The sequence below is a fragment of the Amborella trichopoda genome, chromosome 9 (genome assembly GCF_054954075.1).
Source record: "Amborella trichopoda isolate Santa Cruz 75 chromosome 9, AtrichopodaSantaCruz75HAP2 v2.0, whole genome shotgun sequence".
In the NCBI taxonomy this organism is placed as follows: domain Eukaryota; kingdom Viridiplantae; phylum Streptophyta; class Magnoliopsida; order Amborellales; family Amborellaceae; genus Amborella; species Amborella trichopoda.
This window is the reverse complement of record NC_142344.1, coordinates 56,440,271-56,459,929: the sequence shown is the minus strand read 5'-3', so window position 1 is coordinate 56,459,929 and position 19,659 is coordinate 56,440,271. Positions and strand designations below refer to the sequence as shown.

General features: G+C 34.9%; 1 protein-coding gene across 13 annotated transcripts in view; it reads left to right on the top strand.

Moving 5' to 3' along the window:
- HAP2 (hapless 2) overlaps positions 1 to 19,659 on the top strand; it is a 40,760-nt gene that overhangs the window by 6,537 nt on the left and 14,564 nt on the right. For 7 of the 13 annotated variants that reach the window (XR_016041607.1, XR_016041605.1, XR_016041606.1 and 4 more), the window contains 9 exons: positions 5,345 to 5,384; positions 7,056 to 7,113; positions 7,219 to 7,279; positions 7,607 to 7,685; positions 8,217 to 8,351; positions 9,209 to 9,403; positions 11,411 to 11,491; positions 11,595 to 11,695; positions 12,273 to 12,390. Coding sequence is in view for 6 of the 13 variants with exons in the window: in XM_020675827.2 (XP_020531486.1) it covers positions 5,345 to 5,384; positions 7,056 to 7,113; positions 7,219 to 7,279; positions 7,607 to 7,685; positions 8,217 to 8,351; positions 9,209 to 9,403; positions 11,411 to 11,491; positions 11,595 to 11,695; positions 12,273 to 12,390 (868 nt within the window). In the remaining 7 variants the exon portion in view is untranslated. Of the gene's footprint in view, positions 1 to 419; positions 536 to 5,344; positions 5,385 to 7,055; positions 7,114 to 7,218; positions 7,280 to 7,606; positions 7,686 to 8,216; positions 8,352 to 9,208; positions 9,893 to 11,410; positions 11,492 to 11,594; positions 11,696 to 12,272; positions 12,391 to 16,768; positions 16,883 to 19,659 lie in introns of those variants that run through there. The other 6 variants (XR_016041603.1, XR_016041604.1, XM_088848336.1 and 3 more) reach the window with 5 other exon arrangements.

Below are 19,659 nucleotides of genomic sequence, written 5' to 3'. Positions count from 1 at the left end.
TGTCTTTTTTCGTGATTTATTGCTATAAATCACTATCTAGAATCTATAAAATAAGAAATTTGGATTGAAACATAGAAAAAAAAAGAATTTCTTGGATCAAAATGGGGGATTTTTTAGGTTTGTGACAATTTCCGTCATTCTTTCAATAATATCTTCAATACCTAATGTTTCTTGAAAAACTTTGGGGGTTTGATAGATAATCGAGTTATTTATCAGATTCATGATTCAATTTGTTCAAAAAACGAAAGATTATACGTTGATTTTGGCTCAAAAAGTTGCTGCTCAAAGAACCTGATGGTACTGTAGAAAGATTAAAGGCCAGATTGGTTGCCAAGGGATACAAACATTTGGCATTGACTACTTTGAAACAGTTGCTCTTGTTTTTAAACTTAAGTCAGTTTGAGTGTTTATATCTGTAGGCACCAACAAGGGATGGCTGTTGTGGCAATTTGATGTCAAAAGTGCTTTCCTCCATGGTGATTTACAAGAATAGGCGTACATGGAGCAACCACTCAGGGGGAGTAAGATAAAGTGTGTAAGTTGAAGAAAGTCATTTATGGCCTGAAACACTCTCCACAAGCGTGGATTAAAAAGGTTTAGTGAAATTATTATAACATATGGATTTTGGTGTAGTCATGCAGATCATTTAGTGTTTATTTGAAATGAAGACTCAAGAATTGAAAGGTGGACTATGTGACCGGACAAGTCAATACCGATTAAAATTTTTCTATCTTTTCTTGTTATATTGCCACCCGAATCACGCACAAGTATCCAAATACAATATAAACTAGATAAAATTTCTAAGAACTCTCACTTGCTTGTCATTAAAAAAAAACATAAAAGACACAATGGAATCAAGTAAGCAAGAAACAAGAAGATACTACATATCTTGCCTCAGATTACTCCTAAGGACTTCATACACCCCATACTGGGTCTCCTCCATTAGTGACATACGGGATTTTGGTTGAAAATCTCATCTCATAACTTGGGAAGCTTAGGCGAAAACCAGCAAAGAACACAACATGTGATATCCTTGATCAAGGCTCAACACATGAGCATAAGGCCAAGACCTAGGGCTAGGCTATGTGCCTTAGGCGTGCCACCCCTTAGGGTTTGTTTTCTTTCATATATCCTAATTTTAGAGAGAGAAGAAGAGAGAAGTTTAGAGAGGGGCATGTCACCCTTTTGATGCTCAAAGATAGAGAGAGAGTTAGGGTGTAGAGAATGAACCCCCCATAGCTAGTTTATATATAATAAAGGCTCGGGTTTCTAGGGTTAGGGTCTTGCTATCATTATGAGATTTAATCTTGACCTTTGATCTTGGAAACCTGTAGGGTGAATAGATCTCATCCATTCATTTCTTAGATCAACCATCATGATTAAAGGAAATAGTTCCATAACTCCATTCCCATTAAATATTGTGTATAGAAAATATTAACACTATTTCATTTATTTTCTTCCACTTTTCCTTTTTAAAAGCAGTCAAAATCTCCACACAAACAGTTTTCTAAATGTTTCAGCACATGATTTAATTGTCGTATTTCAATTTAGGAAAGTATGAGGAGGTGGGGCACATTACCCAGGGTGTCCATGCGGGCTCTACGCCCCATATATTGGTGGGCCCAATGAGCCCCAATGTCTTAAATATTATTTTCAGATAATAAAGTAATTTTATAAAACCTCTAAATATTTTATTTTTCTTTTTAATTAAAATAAATTCAGAAAATTGATTTTTCTTTATTTAAAAATTATTTTTAAATAAAATAAAATACCTAGAGAGGTTTAAAAGTTCATTTTAATTATCTGAAAAATAATTAAAACATATTTAAATTTTTTTAAGAAGATTTGATGGGAATTGGATCCATAGAGTTAGGATTACGACAAATATATTGAGGCCTCCATCCTCTCTAGAGATTGTATCTCACTGCACTTTCTCAAACTGATCCAATAGTTCTCTTGACTCACAGCCCTTCGCAGGGATTCATGATTGGGTTATCAAAGTCAGCCAATAAGTGAAGGAGGTACGATCTTAATCCATGGATTACAGGTCCCTCAGTGAGGACAAGTCCAGGTCCCATTTCAACAGTTTGCTCCATGGGTCCTTCCAACACAGTCCAGTGTTGCAGGGGCTGCACTTGTACACGTTACACAACCTTATCCAAAAGGGTCGCTTCTCAGACGACTATCTGATGTATATGGCGTGTGATGGTAATGATGAGGATTTAGGCCCTTGTCCTTTCAGGCCATTCATCACATACGGGGGTCAAATCCATGGCTCCTGGCCTACTGTCTTGGGCACATTTTTGATCTCATCAAGCGATAAACCCACATCAAAAAGTGTTCACAAATTGCCTAGGACTACGGGTTTTTGAAGATCACGTTGAGCAGTAGCCAGTCAAAGCTCAGGTGAGTCTAGGCATCAGAAATGCTCACTATCCAACGCGGATCACACTGCCACTAGAGCCAACATTTCACTATATGCTTTTAGTACATGATCTCATAAGGCCTTTAAATGGCCACATAACCCCAACAAGAATAATAGTTTTAGCTGTCTATGTTAATGATATTGCTGTTACTGTCAGTGATCAAGAACGAATCAGTCATTTGAAGAGATATCTAAAACAATATGTTTAGACAAAAGATCTGAGTCAACCAAGGTATTTTCTAGGAAATTGAAGTAGCTAAATCAAAGTATGGCATTAGGTTGTCCCAAAGACAATATGTGACAGATTTGTCAAAGTAACTTGAATGTTTGTCCTATGGATTCAAATAGGAAATTATTGGCCGATTAGGGGGAGCTGTTTGAGGATTCAAGAAGGTACAGAAGACTGGTTGATAGGCTGACCAGACTTGATATTGCTATTGCTGTAAGTGTTGTGAGTCAATCTATGCATGCTCCGAGGATTCCTCATTGGGATGCTGTTCATAGAATTTTAAGGTATCTGAAGGGACCCCGAGGTTGAGTTTTGATTTACAAGCCAAATAATCATTTTGCCATTGAAGGTTACTCATATGCTGATTGGGCAAGATCACCATATCACAAGTGGTCTACAACATGTATTGTACATTCATTGGTGGAAACTTGGTAATATGGCGAAGTAAGAAATAAAAAGTTGTGGTTAGATCTAGTGCTGAGGCTGAATGTATTGCAATGACGCACACTACATATGAATTGATGTGGCTGAAAACACTGATGGAGGAGATGGGCTTTACTATTGCTGAACATATGAAGATGTATTGTGATAACAAAGCTGTCACCTATATAGCCAGTAATCCAGTGTTTCATGAAAAGACCAACCATATTAAAGTAGCCTGTTATCCAAGAAAAAGTTGCGAGTAAGCAGGTGTCTACTCCATATGTGATATCTAAGGATCAATTGGTAGAAATATTCACCAAAGGCCTTTGTCGTAAATTCATAATATGTTCCAAAAAATTTGTTCCATGCTGGGTGTAGGCGTCATTTATGCTCCAACTTGAGGGGGGTACTAAAATCTTTTATTATCTAAGTTTTGGACCAAAGTGTCCTAATTATATTTGTATGGGTAGTTTTTTCCATATCATAAAATATAAGGCCTGAGAGGCGCGTGAGGATGGGTTAAACCTCATTCCTTTCTCTTTCCTCTCAGGTTTCTCATATTTCTCTCCTCTCTTATATGTTTTTCTTCTCTTTTCTCTCTATATTCTATGACAGATACCAAGTTGGAAAAAATGATCAAGATCTAGGTCTGAATTTGGTAATTATAAAATGAGTACAGGCAAGAGAAGAAAAAAAGAGAAGCAGGTTTGAGAGAGAAATTTGGGTAAAATGAGTGACTCGATCTCTTGCGTTAGACTAGCCAGTAGTCACACTTATATAGTATTGAGATGGAACAAATTACAAGATATACCCTTATTTAAATAAAAACCCAAATTATGACCTTATTGAATAATATATCCCATTCGTACCCTTGACTATCCATCACACTTTCCATAACCTTGAAATGGTTTTTGAAGGAGCATTTTATTAGATTACGTGAAATTATTGTATGAAATCTCTCTCCACTATTAAATATTCCAAAAATTTGATTAGTCACGAGGTTGGTTACTCAATATGAATATACATGCACATGTATGTATCCACACCCATATTTATAAGATATCATAATGCGTTTGTAGAATACTCTAGTGAAAGTCATGATTTGGGTATGTTCAACTTTTCTACTATTTTTTGTTTGTTGATTTTTTCTGAATATGCTTATAGAAAAGGGAAACGTTTATATAGAGCTGAGGCTCTAAACAATCAAATTGGAGCCTACCACAAAAATTTCGTTAGAAGAGGTTGTTTTGATGCCCAAATATCATCAAATTGATCATCTCGATATCAAGATGTATGGACTTCAGAAAAAAATAGATTTCAAGTTTTGGAAATAGTGCATTTTGTAACACGTTTTTGGACCATCAATTTTCAAGACTTTCAAGTTCTTATAGATCTGTCGATCTACACTATTTTTTAAGCTTTAAACTTTATAAATAAAGACGAAAATATATTTTAAGGCTATCACAAAGATTTCCAGCATTGAAACCACATTTCTCGACACTATTTGAAGGTAGGCTCTAATTTGATTGTTTAGAGCCTAGGCTATATACAAACCACACCCTATAGAAAAACACAAGTATCCAAAAAATATTAATAAGAAATCATCAAGAAAGATACTAGTCACTGTGCTCATTTGGGAAGAAAAAATACAAGGTTTTGGAATAAAGAATAATCATTAATTATGAACCCAAATTATGGTTTGCATATAATATGTATTAGGTTGCATTTGGCCTACAAAAGAGTTGTTCTTGTAATTAAAGAATGAAAAGAATGGTATGTACTTAGAAGATAGCGTAAGAAAGGGTAAAAAAATCACTCAAAATTCCCTCCAAATGAATTTACTCTTCTTATGTTCGAATGAATATTAGAAATGTTTAATTGGTCAACAATGTGTCTCAAAGTTGTGTTTACTTGTCGCTTTGTTTTCATTTGCTACAATCTTTGCCAAAATGACAATCAAATCTAAATAATATTGTTATCATGGTAATGTACAATTAAAAGTTATAGATATTTGTCGATATCTCCATTCAATACATATTTTTTGCATTTCTATATCCAGTACTCATCTAAATTATATTTGTGACTGCAATTTAACATTATCTAAGTTTGAGAATTAGTAAAAAAAAAAAAATGATGTCATGATGGTGAGACTTTTCATGTGTTCCATAGCTCCCATTGTTTCATATAGCTTATAAACATGTGACCTTAATGTATGTTTATTTAGTCAAAACTAAATTAATTTCTATTGATTTGGTTGTTTTTTCTAGGTTGCCTAGAAAAGGTGGTGGCGTTCTCACAGAAACACTGGTGAGATTTTTCAAGACAGCCAACTTTTACCCCATAATTTGAATTTTATGTGGTTTGTGTACTTTTTATATTTATATTTATTTTCATTGTTTTTCATCTATAAAAATATGAGGAGCCTTTGTTACTCATTTGTTTCAAAACCTGCAAGTTGTTACATGCCTAACACATATTAGATTTTGAAACTGCTGTGCACATGTTAAATGTAGTACAATAGTAGTATTGAAGTTGACGCAACAAGATGTTTTCAACATGACCCTTGGAATTTCCAAATGCCATGTGCCTTGACTTGTATTATTTAAGAAGAGTACTAAAGTTTTTAAGGAAAAGCTGAAAAATACAAAAAGAAAGGAAACATAGGACAATTAGATCGAGTGCCATCAATAGTAATTGAAAAAAGAAAAAAATCAAGTGGGAAGGAATAAGTTTTGAGGACATGCTAAATGATACACTTTTTTATTGTAAGTATTGATTTTGTTGGTCTCATCATATTTTTAATGTATTAAGTATTCTTTAAGCTTGAAGTACAAAAGCATGTAATGTAGAAATTTATCTAACTTGGAAGTGTTCTAGATATTTTACTATCAATATTTTATATTCATATTTTTCTAATTATAATTGCCTTGTCTCCCATGTTGTATTGTTGTTCTTTTGAAACCTCATTGGCAGTTAGAAGATATGCTAGAAAAATGTAGTTTTGTAGAATATAAAGTTTTTAAAAATGTTGGGATAAATAGTCTTGTTTATGTTAATGTATTTACTTATTACTTTTTTTAAACTTTCCATATTACTTTATGATTATTTTGAAAGTTTTTGGAAGGAAAACCTTATTGTGAAAACCTTGGAGATATCATTTCACGGTGAAATTCCTCGACACTGTGATTTCTTTTATTTATTCTTCTGACATATGCATAAGATGTCAACTGAAGGCCTCCCTACTATAGATAAAAAACACAATTGTTTATATTTTCGTGACCATAGCTGCATTGAATTTAAGATGTATGGGAGGTTTCAAGGATGAGGGGAGGGGTTCAAATGGGTACATTTGCAATATCAACATGACAAGAGCTTTGTAGTTGTTTTTTGTATTTTGCCTCTACATTGAAAGATTGATTTTTATATTAATCGATTTTCTCCCTCTCTTTTAGTTTTTCTTGATATTTGTAATTCTACGTCATTTTGCACATGACAAAATGAATATGGTGGTTCTCACCATTTTGTCTCTTATTATATTTATTGAACAATGATATCGTTAGACTTGTTTTTTTATAGAGTTTGAAACCTTGTACTTTTCAAAATTTATTGTTCCATTTGGCATACTTCTTTAAGCTTTTACAATTAAACACTAAAATCTATATACTTATTTGATTTGTTGATGATGTTTGTCTTTAATGGGCTTTTTTCGTGTCTGTGTTTTGCTTAATATTGTAATTCTTGATCAATTGTACTAGACAACTTACTAATATATTTGCTCTCTTATTATATTGTGTATCATTAGGCTTATTTTCCTACAGAGTTTGAAACCTTCAAATTTTTAAAATTTATTGTCCTATTTAGGGTTCTTTAAGTTGTTTGCAATTAAATTTTAAAATTCATATGCTTATTTGATTGCTTGATGATTATTGTCTATACTATATGGTGTACTCAATGTTGTTTCTTTTTTCATTCAAATAGCCAATATGTTGCCCGTGTGGATCCAAGCGACGTGTCCCTTATCCTTGTGATCATTTTGGTGAGAGTTTAATTGCAACTTGTGGCTCACTTTTTTCTCTTGCTCTCTACATCAATTGCTATGGGATCTATCTTTATGGACCACATTTTTGCTTCATGTGAATAGTTAAGACATGGATTCTTGGGAAAAAAAATGTGGCGCACTGCCTCCGCTTTCCAGATGAGTGGTAGGTTAACAACTTGAAATATTGTTATTGATTGCTTATATATTCTATTTTTATGATGTGTAATTCAGTTTGATGATTTGATAACTTCTACTACCCTTTTGGTTATAGATTTGGGTAATGCATTATTTGAACCTCAAAGTTTGCGTGTATGCACATGATTCCATAATGTGGTGCTTGGTATTGTAGAATGTATTGCTGAATATAGATGTTTAACTTAGATTATCTATTGTGTTGATTTGTACTTCTTAGTATAGATCAGATGTTTGTACATGCACTCATCTGACAAAATAAGATACTACTTAAGTTGGCTTTCTGCTTTGGCTGAAGGTTTCACGTATTCTCCATTGGAAAACGGTCATTGGGATTTACTGTCAGCATTGAAGTGAGAAAAAGATCTGCAACATCTGTATGTTGACTTTATATGCCCTTCTCCATATTTATGTATTTGTGAAAATTCTAATTCTTTTGCATGTATGGCTTGTCGCTGAAGTATCCTTTGTTGATGATTGCAATAGATGTATATTATATTTTCGTTTGGGTGGATGTAGAAAATTCATGGGAATGTAAGTCTAGAAATTAGGCACATGATCAAAGCTAACATGGCATATTAGGTTCAATGTATTAATTGTTTAGAAATAAATTTATTTATTTTTCTTTGGCAAAACATTCTTTTGAATTTTATACAATATTCAGAAATCAGAAAGTTACTTATCTGATTTTTAGTATAAATCTTTTGGTAAGTTAAATTGAAAGATTAGGACTATACTGTTTTTTTATGTTCTAATTATTAGTAGGTATGGAGTTCTAATTGGGTCTCTGTTGAAGTAGAAATTTTGTGTTTTAAAGCATGAATTTTCATTTATATGTATAAGGGAAAATAGTTTTCTTACCTTGAAATCTAGATTAGTGAATGATTTTTTATTTTTTTTTGCCGCAGTTTGTTGTTGTTAGTCCTGAGAATAGGACAACAGTATCTGGTGATAACTATTTAAGAGCTAATCTTATTGGGGACTTTGTTGGTTACACCAGCATACCAACATTTGAAGATTTCTTTCTTGTTACTCCAAGCAAGGTATGTTGCAGTTATTATTTCTTATTCTGATGGTTAAGCGTGGTGCTTATATGTTATTTTGCTTATTTATTTGAGATTTACACTGACTACAATATGATTCACTTATTTATTCAAAAAGTTTTATTTTGTTGTTGTTGTTTTCCCTTTTCATCAGAACGAAATATCACATTTTAAGTTGTGCCATTTCTTAGAGACTGACTTGTGCTCTTGTTGAAGTTTTTTAATTGTGGGTGTCATTTCTTGTAAAAAGTGTATCTAGGTAGAAAGGGAAGCCCTTATCTCGCATAGGTGTAAATGTCAAGGAAGGTTTTGAATGGTGGGAGTTTTAACTGCTATAGTTTCTAGATCATATATATTTATATATATAATATAGAGAATGTATGACAATAATATAATGGCGTTCGACTGCCAATTTTCTCGCTACGGTAGTCAATGAAATTTTTCTAAAGAATGATAAAATTTCTTTTCATGCACATCTCTACTTACATATTATCTCAGACACCCCTATCTTAAGAGAAGTTGTGTTTGACACCTTGTTTTTTGCCCAAAAAAATGGACTTGCAATTTGCTAATCTAGGGAGATTTTATGTCTTTCTTGATGAGATTCAAATTTAACATGTGCATCTATTTTCTTAATTATTTCACATGGGCCACATGGTATTCTAGGTCGTTCCCATATCGGGATTAGTTGAAATTTATATGTTGTTCAATTATTTGTGGTATTCTTATAGGATTGACTGATTACAAGCCCTCTATAGTGATTTAACATTATTTCTTCTTGTATATAGTTTTTACCTTTATATCAAAGAGTTATATTACTTAAGAGATAAGATCTGAGAGTTGTATTATGATTGAAGGGAGGCTCTGGTCAACCTAGCAATCTTGGTGTGAATTATGCAAAATGGATGCTTCTAGAGAGGGTGCGCTTTACGTTCGATGGGAATGAATGCAACAAAATTGGTGTCAGTTATGAAACTTTCAACAGGCAACCGCACTTTTGCTCGTCACCACTATGGAGTTGCTTGCATAATCAGCTATGGAATTTTTGGGAAGTTAGTCTTCTACTGATAGAGTTGACCCTGTGTGGTATTGAGTTCCTGTCATTGATTTTAAAGATTTACCTGTTATTTTAGCTTTGAAGTTTTGATGATGTCATTGTACTTTCATTGAGTTTAATTGTTAATTGTGGGAGCTAAATATTGGATTATCATAAACATGACAGTCTTTATTTTGTTTCCTGTTTTATTCCATCCATGTCTGGCTTGCGATATCTAATTATGTTACCCTGCTGTCATATTGGGCACATTGGCTTTATGCATTTACCAGTGAATGAAGCTGCATAATTAACTATCTAGGTTGTTGAATTGATTTTGACATGGTATTGTCATGAACTTTGATCTTTTTTCTCCGTATGGCTAACATTTATGTGAATTACTTTAATTCAGGCTGTCACTTGGTGTGACGGTAAAAGGATCGGGTAGCTAGCTCAAGAGCGCGGTTCGAGTCCTAAGAGTGGCTACTTTGTGTATAAAAAGCCAAAGGTTAGGACCGTCTCCAGCTCACCCCTCCCGGGACCCGTATAGGCGGGACCAACACCGGGTTACGACCTATTCCAATTCATATACCTGGAGCTTGCCAGGATCTCAGGAAGATGTTATGGTTTGCTATACAATGTTGTAATCTACATAATTTTGTTATGCGCAAAAAAATTAGCTTATAATTGTAATTGGACCTATGCTGCGTGAGAAACCCCCATGATGTGTATCTTTTGTAAAACTAATATAAAAGAAATAAAACTGGCATGGTCCTAGCCCATAGCTCTACTAGTCTACTGGAAGGTAGTTGGATTTGAAACCTTCAGTGCAGTGAACGTATCCGACACCAACATAAAGAAAATAAGCCTCTAGCTTGGCCATGTTGGCATCAATTGTGGCACCTTCAGAGTTTATTCTAGCATTGCGTAGAAAAGTGATATTTGATGTATGTTTAGTTTAGAAGTGTTATGTTTGTGCACTCGTGGAATAAACAGGTCTATATTTCTTAGAAGTGCCACAATGCTAAGTCAAGAAAACAGGGCGTGGAACTGAAAATTGGAAAGGTTCTACAACTATGCACATCCCTGGACTTACTATATAAACAACTTTTTAGATTTTCTAAACAGTGTAGGATCAAAATTGTGTAAAACAAGATTGAAGCTGCTTGTTTGACTTAGTTTTTACTGAACTAGGGACCTTATCTGGTTTTGTTAGGTCTCCCAAGACCAAAAAATTGGTGAGAATTGTGTTGTGCTCAATATACCTGTTGAGCAATTCAATTTAATGGTTCTCCTTGCTAGCCTAGACCCCATTGGTTGGAGAGGCATTTACCTCTTTCCCATTTTGTACTTTTCTTTTTTGTATTTTTTGGGTGAACATTCCGTATTATATTTGTTTACAAAATATAACGTATTGAAACATGGATTGAGAATTGAACCATCAAGCTAATCTATTTTAAGATCGCTTTACCAACAGATCTACATGCAAATGTTATCTAATTTTTGTTGTTTTGCATATACATAATAAAATTTAAATGTGAAGATATAACATACTAACTAATTAAGTTGTTTTGATAATCAATTTCTATAGATGCTATATTGATGAACTAAATGTCTTGGCATGATATATTGAAATGAAACATGGTAAGCAATTATTGTAGAATATTCCATTTTAAATTTTTTCACTCAAATAACTTTTCATTTTTTCTTTTGCATTTCCTAATTAGTTATATTTTGTTTAGATATTTTGGAAGTTTTTCAGTATTCCATGGGATAAAAGCTATAAAAATGTTCAAGTCATGTCCCCATGATATGGAAATTTGTCTTATGCTAGGTCTTGAATTATCTCTACTTGGCACCTCCCTTGGTCATCATTGTCTTGAATTAGCATTGCTGATTGGCTCTCAAGCTAGCAATCTATGGATGTGTTACGAAGGCAGAATGTTACATGTCTAAAATCTTGTTTATATTCATCAGTATCTTATTATTTTGTACTGTTGGATATAATGCCATTCTCGTTCTACAGGATGATGAGAACCGAAAGAAGCGGAGCCAAATGCCTCTCTATGTTATCGACAAAAGATTCGAAAGAATAAATCAACATCCAGTAATGTTTCAAAATACTATACTTGCATACTTTGCAAAGTTTGCATACATGTTATTATCAATTTGGAAATATCTTTATCTAACGTTTCAACTCCATGTTTCAGAATGCAGGTTCACATTCATTCTCCATTGGGATCAATGAGGTCCTTAACTCAAATCTTGTGATAGAGATTAGTGCCGATGACATTCAATATGTTTATCAAAGGCGAGTTTCAACTATTTTATTTTCATAGTTACTTTTTCTTCGAGGAATATCGTGTCTTATTTGCCAAGAAGTGTGTTTCGGTTGATTCATTTGATCATGGATTCCTTTATGTCGGTAAACCACTCCAATTTTCTCTACCTTTGTCACTACTCATTTGAGAACCCCACCTTCTTGATTTGCCTCTCTCTTTCTCTGGGCTTCACCTGCTTCTCTTTATGTTTGTTTCCCATTTCTGACCATCCACACTCTTCCTCCCAAACAAAGTTTATTGACTTTCTTCTTACCTCTTGGCTTCAATCAAGGAATGCAAGCCAATAACTGACAAAACTAGAATAATTTAAGGGAATATTAACAGATTGTTGCCAATCTAGATATCACCTTTCCTCTTACTCTTCAAATCTTTTTGGAATTTTTATAGATCTTATTGCTGGTGTGGATGGAATGGATCAATTCTTAGTTTTGGAGATAATGAGATTGAATATTTTCTCAACTTTTAACTATTATTGACTGGTTCTTCTGTTTATCCTTCAACACATGCCTTTTCAAGTTTGGATGACACAATTTTTCTTCTCTTTAGGAGTCCCGGAAAGATACTAAGTGTTACAATCCCCAAATTTGAAGCACTTGCACAATTTGGGATCGCTACAATTATTACAAAGAACACTGGTGAATTGGAAGCATCATACAGCTTAACGGTATGCAATAAAAGTTACTTTTAGTGCGAGAGATGTTGAAATCTGTGACACATTGTGAGCATGCTGATGTTTATTTGGATATCATGATGCTGCAGATGTTCTCACACATTGCTTTTGTATTTTCATAGTTATGCACACCTACTGTAAATTGAAGGTTCATTGGTACTATTCACTTTCTAGTTTGAGATGGAGAAAATACAGTTCATTTTTCTTTATGTCCAAATATTTCATCTTTGACTCTTATTCTGGATTTGTGCTTAGGATATGCTTTTAGTCTTTGATGCATCTTACATGGGATAGCATCATGAGTTGGAGAAATATTGTGCTTGTGCCGGAGCTGTAGCTTGATTAAGCAAACGTCCTTAAAAATCAAGAATATATATATGTATATTAAATTACATCAACTATGCACTGGAGAAGGATATAAATTAACAAATAAATAATGAAATAACAGTGTTAGAACTTGTTTACAACCAAATCCAAATGAGATATATATAAAGCTCACTCTCATTCATGGTTTAAACAATTAAACTATATAAAAGCTGAATCGATAGAGATCAAGTCCTGTTGAATTAAAGATCATAAGAGTTTGGCTTCACAAATTCCCTTTTATGGTCCATTTGCCATGCCGCCTAGCGATAAACGTAAAACCAAAGAAACAAGTTTCAAATGAGGTTATAGAAATAAGAGAATGTGTTCGAAAGGGTTCTGAAAGAGAATGAACCAAAGTATTAAAGAGGTTAGAGAAGAGGAAATTGGCCTACTTGGTGCAAACTGGGTCCATAAGGCCGACATCTTGAGTTGGGACCTAGGTCGGACTAGGATTTTGAGGCATCTTTCTCCTCGATATTTGAGATTTACTTTAACTAGAGGTTTAGAGATGAAAGGGGATTAGACCCAGGGTCAAGTTGGTTTTTAGAATTGAACTTCAATGATGATTTAGGCTTTGATTCTTTTAGTTTATAAAGGTTTGATGTCTCCTGGAATTGCAGTGAACAAAGCTCTTAGGGTTAGGGTTTCTATGATTAAGGAGGTTCGAGGTCAAAGGCTGAGAGAGGCTTAGGGTTCTAGGGTTTCTATCTCTATCTCCCAATCCAAAATGACTTATTTATAGAGAGTAGGGCTTAAAATTAGGAAACAAGATGGCTCTGTCTGGGATATTGGTGGTTTTAGCAACACATATTTCACAGGAAGCTTTTGTGACTTTCTGGCTGATTCTTGCCATGTACGGGTCTGAGTCAGCCAATTTCAGATCCCTTCCCCTTTTGAGCTTAAAAGTTGCCATTTTGGTTGCTGACTTGCTAAATTGCGTCTTTGTGAGGTTCTTTTGATATTTTAGATCATTTCCTAGGGGGGTATAATTATAGTGTATTGGGAATTATTGCAAGTGTGGTCCCTAATGGTTTAAGGTTACAGGGTCTTAGATATTCCCTCAGCCAGCAAAACTGTTTTTTGGAAAGAAGTGCTCTCATGCATTAACTTCCATAGGAAGGGTTTTCCTCTGTTAGCAGATCTCCGGCTCAGGATATTCTTCTTAGTTGGTTAGCCTTCAAATTCAAATCAGATGGGCTTCTCAACATCTGGATAACAATTTCTTTCACTATTATCTGGTTTCTTTGAGAGGAGCGAAACAGAAGAATCTTTAGATCTAACGCAATGAGAAGAGAGCAGATTGTCAATCAGGTTACTAATGTTAAAGCACTAGTAGAAGTGAAAAAATGGGCCTTTCATTTGTCAGAAAAGGCGATTATTGGGAACCTACAAATTACTTGGTGCCAGCAGAAGTCAAAACGCCAGATCGCAGTCGCATGATCATTTCCTCAGGCAAAGAGTTATAAGCTGAATATTGATGGTGCATCTTTGCACAATCTTGGTTTGTCAGGAGGTGGTTTGATCATAAGATATAGCAATGGTGGTTTTGTGGCGACGTGACTAAAGATTTCGAGGTCATGTCCAATAATTATGCAGAATTCAAGGCTTTAGAAGAAGGTATTCTCTTGGCTATTTAGACGGGTTGCTTCCCGATATAGATAAAAAGTGACTCATCTCTTCTAATAGCTGTTATTCAGAACCGATGTCGTGCTCCTTGGAGATTACAAACAATAGCTGATAATTGTCATGCGAGGCTCTTGCCCCATAGGCCGTCTATTGCTCATATCTTTCACGAGGCGAACATGGTAGCTGATGCTCTTGCTAAGAGAGCAACGGTTTATTCAGGCGCAACGATTTGGCTCAGTCGTCCGCCAAACTTTCTTTCCCTTCTTTCATTACATAATTTGGCGCAACTACCCTATTATAGGGTTGTAAAATAATGTGTTACTTTTTTCTTTATTAATAAAAATCCAGGTAGGGGGCCTTCTCCCCCACTGACTTACTCAAAAAAAAAAAGTTCCTAAATGATACCGCCACTGAGTCATTCAGATTAAAAATCTCATCAATTAGGTCCCTCTGTGGGTATGCTGTCTCCCACCATGCCCATCTTAGTATGGAATCGAGAATGGTTTTAAGCAAACAAGAAAATTGAAGAATAATGCACTGTTATCAGAAGTTCTGAAGTGCCTGTAGTCACAGCAAATAGCAGCAAGGGCTTTTGATGATAACCATTTTATGAAGAAGTGATATGTTGTCTTGACGAAGACACTTACTAGATGCTCTTAAGACATAAATTACCGAAATAATAGCAGTTTGATTATATATAATTTGGACTTCCCAAACATAAGTAGATCAATTTTAAAATTCGAAAACAATTTTAAAATTCGAAAACAATTCTTGATAACAAGGTACTTAGAATTTTCAGTAAGTTCATTTGTTGATTTAGAAACCTAATAATAAGCCAAAAATGCCCCATAAGACTTGTGGAACTGAATCAAAATTCACATTTATCTTTTCGAGAATACTAATTCAATTACAACTACACATTCTTCTCTACAAGTGCATTTTATGACTACTTGTACCTTGTGCATGAATCAAAGCAATTGGCTCAATTTTCCCTCATCAATACCTAGACCCAGATTCTTGGGTTTGTATAATGGACGTCAATGCTACATTGGTTAGGACCACGTGACCCATTGCACAACACTTTAGTTAGTGTATCTCCCACTTCCCAAGCTCACCACTTCCCATGTGTTAGTTGCTCGTTGAGCGATAGTGTCCCTCCAGAATGGTGAGGAATTCACTCATGCTTTTGTGGCTCACAGTAAGCATCAAATCACATGTAGGGAAAGTCATAGGAAATTCATAACCATGATATTTTAAGTAACTGGAGGTAGTGTATGGGTTCTGATCACAAACATCAGTCAATTCCTGCAATTTGTTAGTATATACTGGTATAGACTAGTATCAACTGTTCTTCAGTAGGATATAAAATGAATGTATATTGCCATGAGAGTAAGGACAACAAATATGCAAATTACATGGGGAATCATGAATGAGAATGATGTTTCACTAGGCCAAAAGCCACAACATGAGCACATGGCATTGGGGAAGAATAACTAAATGCCTTTGAAAGCCACAATCCTATACTTTATTTGCCAATATCTTATAAACTCTAATTGTTGAAAAATTGTTCTTTTTAGTAAGAGAAGCATATGTTCCTCTTTCCTTGTCATGCTTACCTACTGTTTTGGGGTATGTCAGCATGGTTTGCATGGGGGAGGCAGAAAGCTAGACCTATATCTTGCAAACCGTGTGTCTCACCTTGTCATTTTACCTGGCTATTTACCCTTGTAAAGTTGCATATGCTATGCTTACAACTTTACCTAGTTAGGGGAAGAACAAGAAATTTTTGTATGTTTTTATTTCATTATTAAATGGATGCATAAAGGAGTCCCATTTTGGGTGATGTACGATATAACCCGTAAGAAATAATGTTTTGCCAAACAATGGTATGTTTACATCAGATGCTAAAAATATTTTAAGACTCCACCTCAAGTTGACATGATAGCATGGAAAGCTTGTCTCATTTTTTTCATGTGAGAGTTAAAAGTCTCATTATCATGAACCACATCCCTCATAGATTGGTGATCAACACCCAATTGCTTGGTCTTCCCATATCGTGTTGAATTATTTGATATCTTGATAGCATTTTGGTTATTGCAATACATCTTTGTTGGCTTCTCTAGGTGTATCCTAATTTATGAAGCTGCAAGATATGGATCTATGCTCGTTCTAGTTCTTGATTTGGTGACAGCTTTCTGCTTTATACTACTCCATAAAGCACATTTTTTACTTATGCAAAAACCAGCCGCTAACATTTTATTAGTAGGGTAGCTTGCCTAGGCGACGTCAAAGACAGCTGGTAGTTCGAGTCCACCTTGTGAGGCATATAGGAGACCAATGTTTAGTTTTCCCTTGACATGCTTTAATATTTTATTTGCAGCTTCAAGGTGTAGTAGTTTTTTTTGGATTTTGCATGTTGTTGGCACGCCGTATGGATTGCATGGGCAATGTTTGGCATTGTGAAGGTCATGTATTGAAGCACCTAACTACTTAGGTAATCTTCTACACCTAGTAGCATTTGGAATTCACTTATCTTGTTTGACTCTTAGTTTGATTTACTTGAGTAGGATTTCCTATTGGTTTGTAGTCCAACATGACAAATTCCTCGAGTAACTCCATTGCATATTGAGATATATGCCAAGACAGTATTTTAAGCTTCCAAGTTCCTTTATTTCGAGGGATGCATGCAATTTTGTTTTTATTTTCTAAATAAGCAACATGTTGCTTACGGTTGATTATCTCATCTACATATAAGAGCTTGAGGGTTGTATTGGATCTCCCTTTGGTGATGAACATAGAATTGTCTGCATACCTTAGAATGAACCCTCCTTTTTAATGACTTGTGGGAGTTTATCATGTTGGAATTATGTCCTTTTGAGGCCTTAAAGTTTCGATTTTTGAATAGCTCTTAACTTTAATAGGAGTAATAGAGCGACATGACTCTAGGATGTTGGTGCACTGGGACCAAGAGTCATGGAACCCCGAGTAAGTTATGAGGAGGATTTGTATATATAGAAGGTACTGAGAGGATTGAGGGTTACCTCGTAGTCAGGGTTGGTTGTCATGTTTGAGGCTCATGATTGTGTGATGGGCTATGGCGATGTGATTTATGAGATTTATGTGATTATGTGATTTGGTGATATGCGCTTGATGATTTGATAGCCCTGTATGGGAAGGTTAGGGCGAACTTAAGGCATTGGCCTAGATTCATGACTCTTAGAGCCTTCTCATAGCATGTGCATAAATAGTTGTAATGCATGGGAATCCGCTCTTCTAGGGATCCACTGGTAAGAGGTATGCACCTGTGCCAAGAGAGGATCCCACAATGTGTGTGCATGTCGTCTAGGGGGTGCACCTAAAATCTGTTGATACTTGGGAATTCAAGATCAGTTATTGGTTTAACTTTGATAAGCTATATCATGAGCTCCTGATTATGCATTGTGGGTTATGAGTTTATTGGGTCAATACCAATAAGGTGGCTTTGGATTCCAAGTATAGCCAAGTGGAGTTTTTCGATTCCTAATTCAGCTATATAAGATCCTAATTTCCCTTGTAAATAATTTTAAACAATGTTAAAATAATTTATTTTGATGAAAAATCATTAAAATGATTTTTGTGAATTTTTGAGAATTTTATAGATTTTTCTGAGCAAGAAATGCATTTTTCGGAGTTTTTTTAACTGAATGACAATTATGGACAGTGCCTGGGACCCACACAGGACGCCACAAATGACCAGTGGGTGTCCACGTGATGGCCTTGGGGGTCCCAGGTCAGCCCCACATGGAGGGTGATATGAGGGTGACGTCAACCCCCTATCGGACCCCCATGTCCTTTAGTGGTTTGTTCATTTTGATGAAGGGGCATTAAATTGTGCTATTTTATGAAATTCTTGAATTTAGAAATTAATTTGAGCACATCTTGAATGTGAAAGCAAATGGTTTTTGCATAGCCTTCTAGAAGGAGCATAGGGTTTGATATTTCAATTTCAACCCTAAAGATTTGTGGTAATTGTGCACTTAACCTATGTGACAATATTTTATTAGCCCCACATGCTCTTATAAATGGAGGTAAGTTTTCAAATTTGATTTTTGTTGGAATTTTGACAAATTACTTCAAGGGTTTAAGTTGGTTTTAAGTTCAATTAAATGAAAAGAGCATGGGTATTTTGAAACTAGGGAAATTGGATTGAATTATAGTTATTAAAATAGATGCATAATTGTGTTTAAATCCATACCACACATCTTGATGGTATGATGGTGGATGGTGAGCTAGGATCAAGCCTCTCTTTATAGCCATAGGATGATGACATGGAGGGCCTCGATTTATCTATCTAAATGCATCTATACATTTGGTGGTTAGAAGCCTATTAAATACCCCTTAAGCATTCATTCTCACACATTGTATGCGTTCTATCTCTCTCTCTCTCTAAATTGGCACGCCACTCTTTCTCTCTTTAGTCCCCTTTGAGTGGCATGCCTAGGCTATCTCCTCGCTCTTTCTCTCTCTTCCAAATTGAGTATTAAATTGATGCGAGAGAAAGATCCACTGAAGCTCCATTGATGGTGATCTCGAGGTCAAACCAAAGCCATGGATGATCTAGTTTACAAGGCCTTCATCAATTGAGTAAGATCTAATCAATTTCCTTTAATTTTAGTCTGTTCTTCTAGCAGTAAATTCTCAGTTACAGCAAGGTTCCTTCATCATTTTGATTCTTGATCATTGATTTCCTTGATCTACTTTGATCCATATAGTTGAATGCATCATTCATGCACAAATTAATCTAGTTTTCATGAGCTTCTTCTTGTGATTTCTTGAAGTATTTTGACTGATATTTCTCTGCATTTTTCACAACCAAATTAGTCAATTTGATCATGATTTTGATGGATCAAATTGTTGTTTTCATAAGAGAAAATTATGTCAAATTATAGGGCTTGATTTGTGACCTCATTGAACTAGTTATGTGATCATGTACAATGTTTTCTCTCACAGTTTTTCCACTTGGTTTTGATTATTTGATCTCTGCAAATCCTTTCATGTTTCAAGTGTATATCAGTAGATGCTTAGCTTCCCACTTTTAGTATGATGAATTTGGCCTAATTTTGAGTTATGCCATCGCCTGTCACTCTATGACACATAGCAAAGATGCAAAGCTGTAAACCGGGCACCCTAGAACTCCAATCGGCTTCCCATGGGCAATGTTGCATTATTCACTTGAGCATATGTATGTTGTAATGTTGGAGATCATGTTTTCTTGAGTTTTGTGAAGTTAAT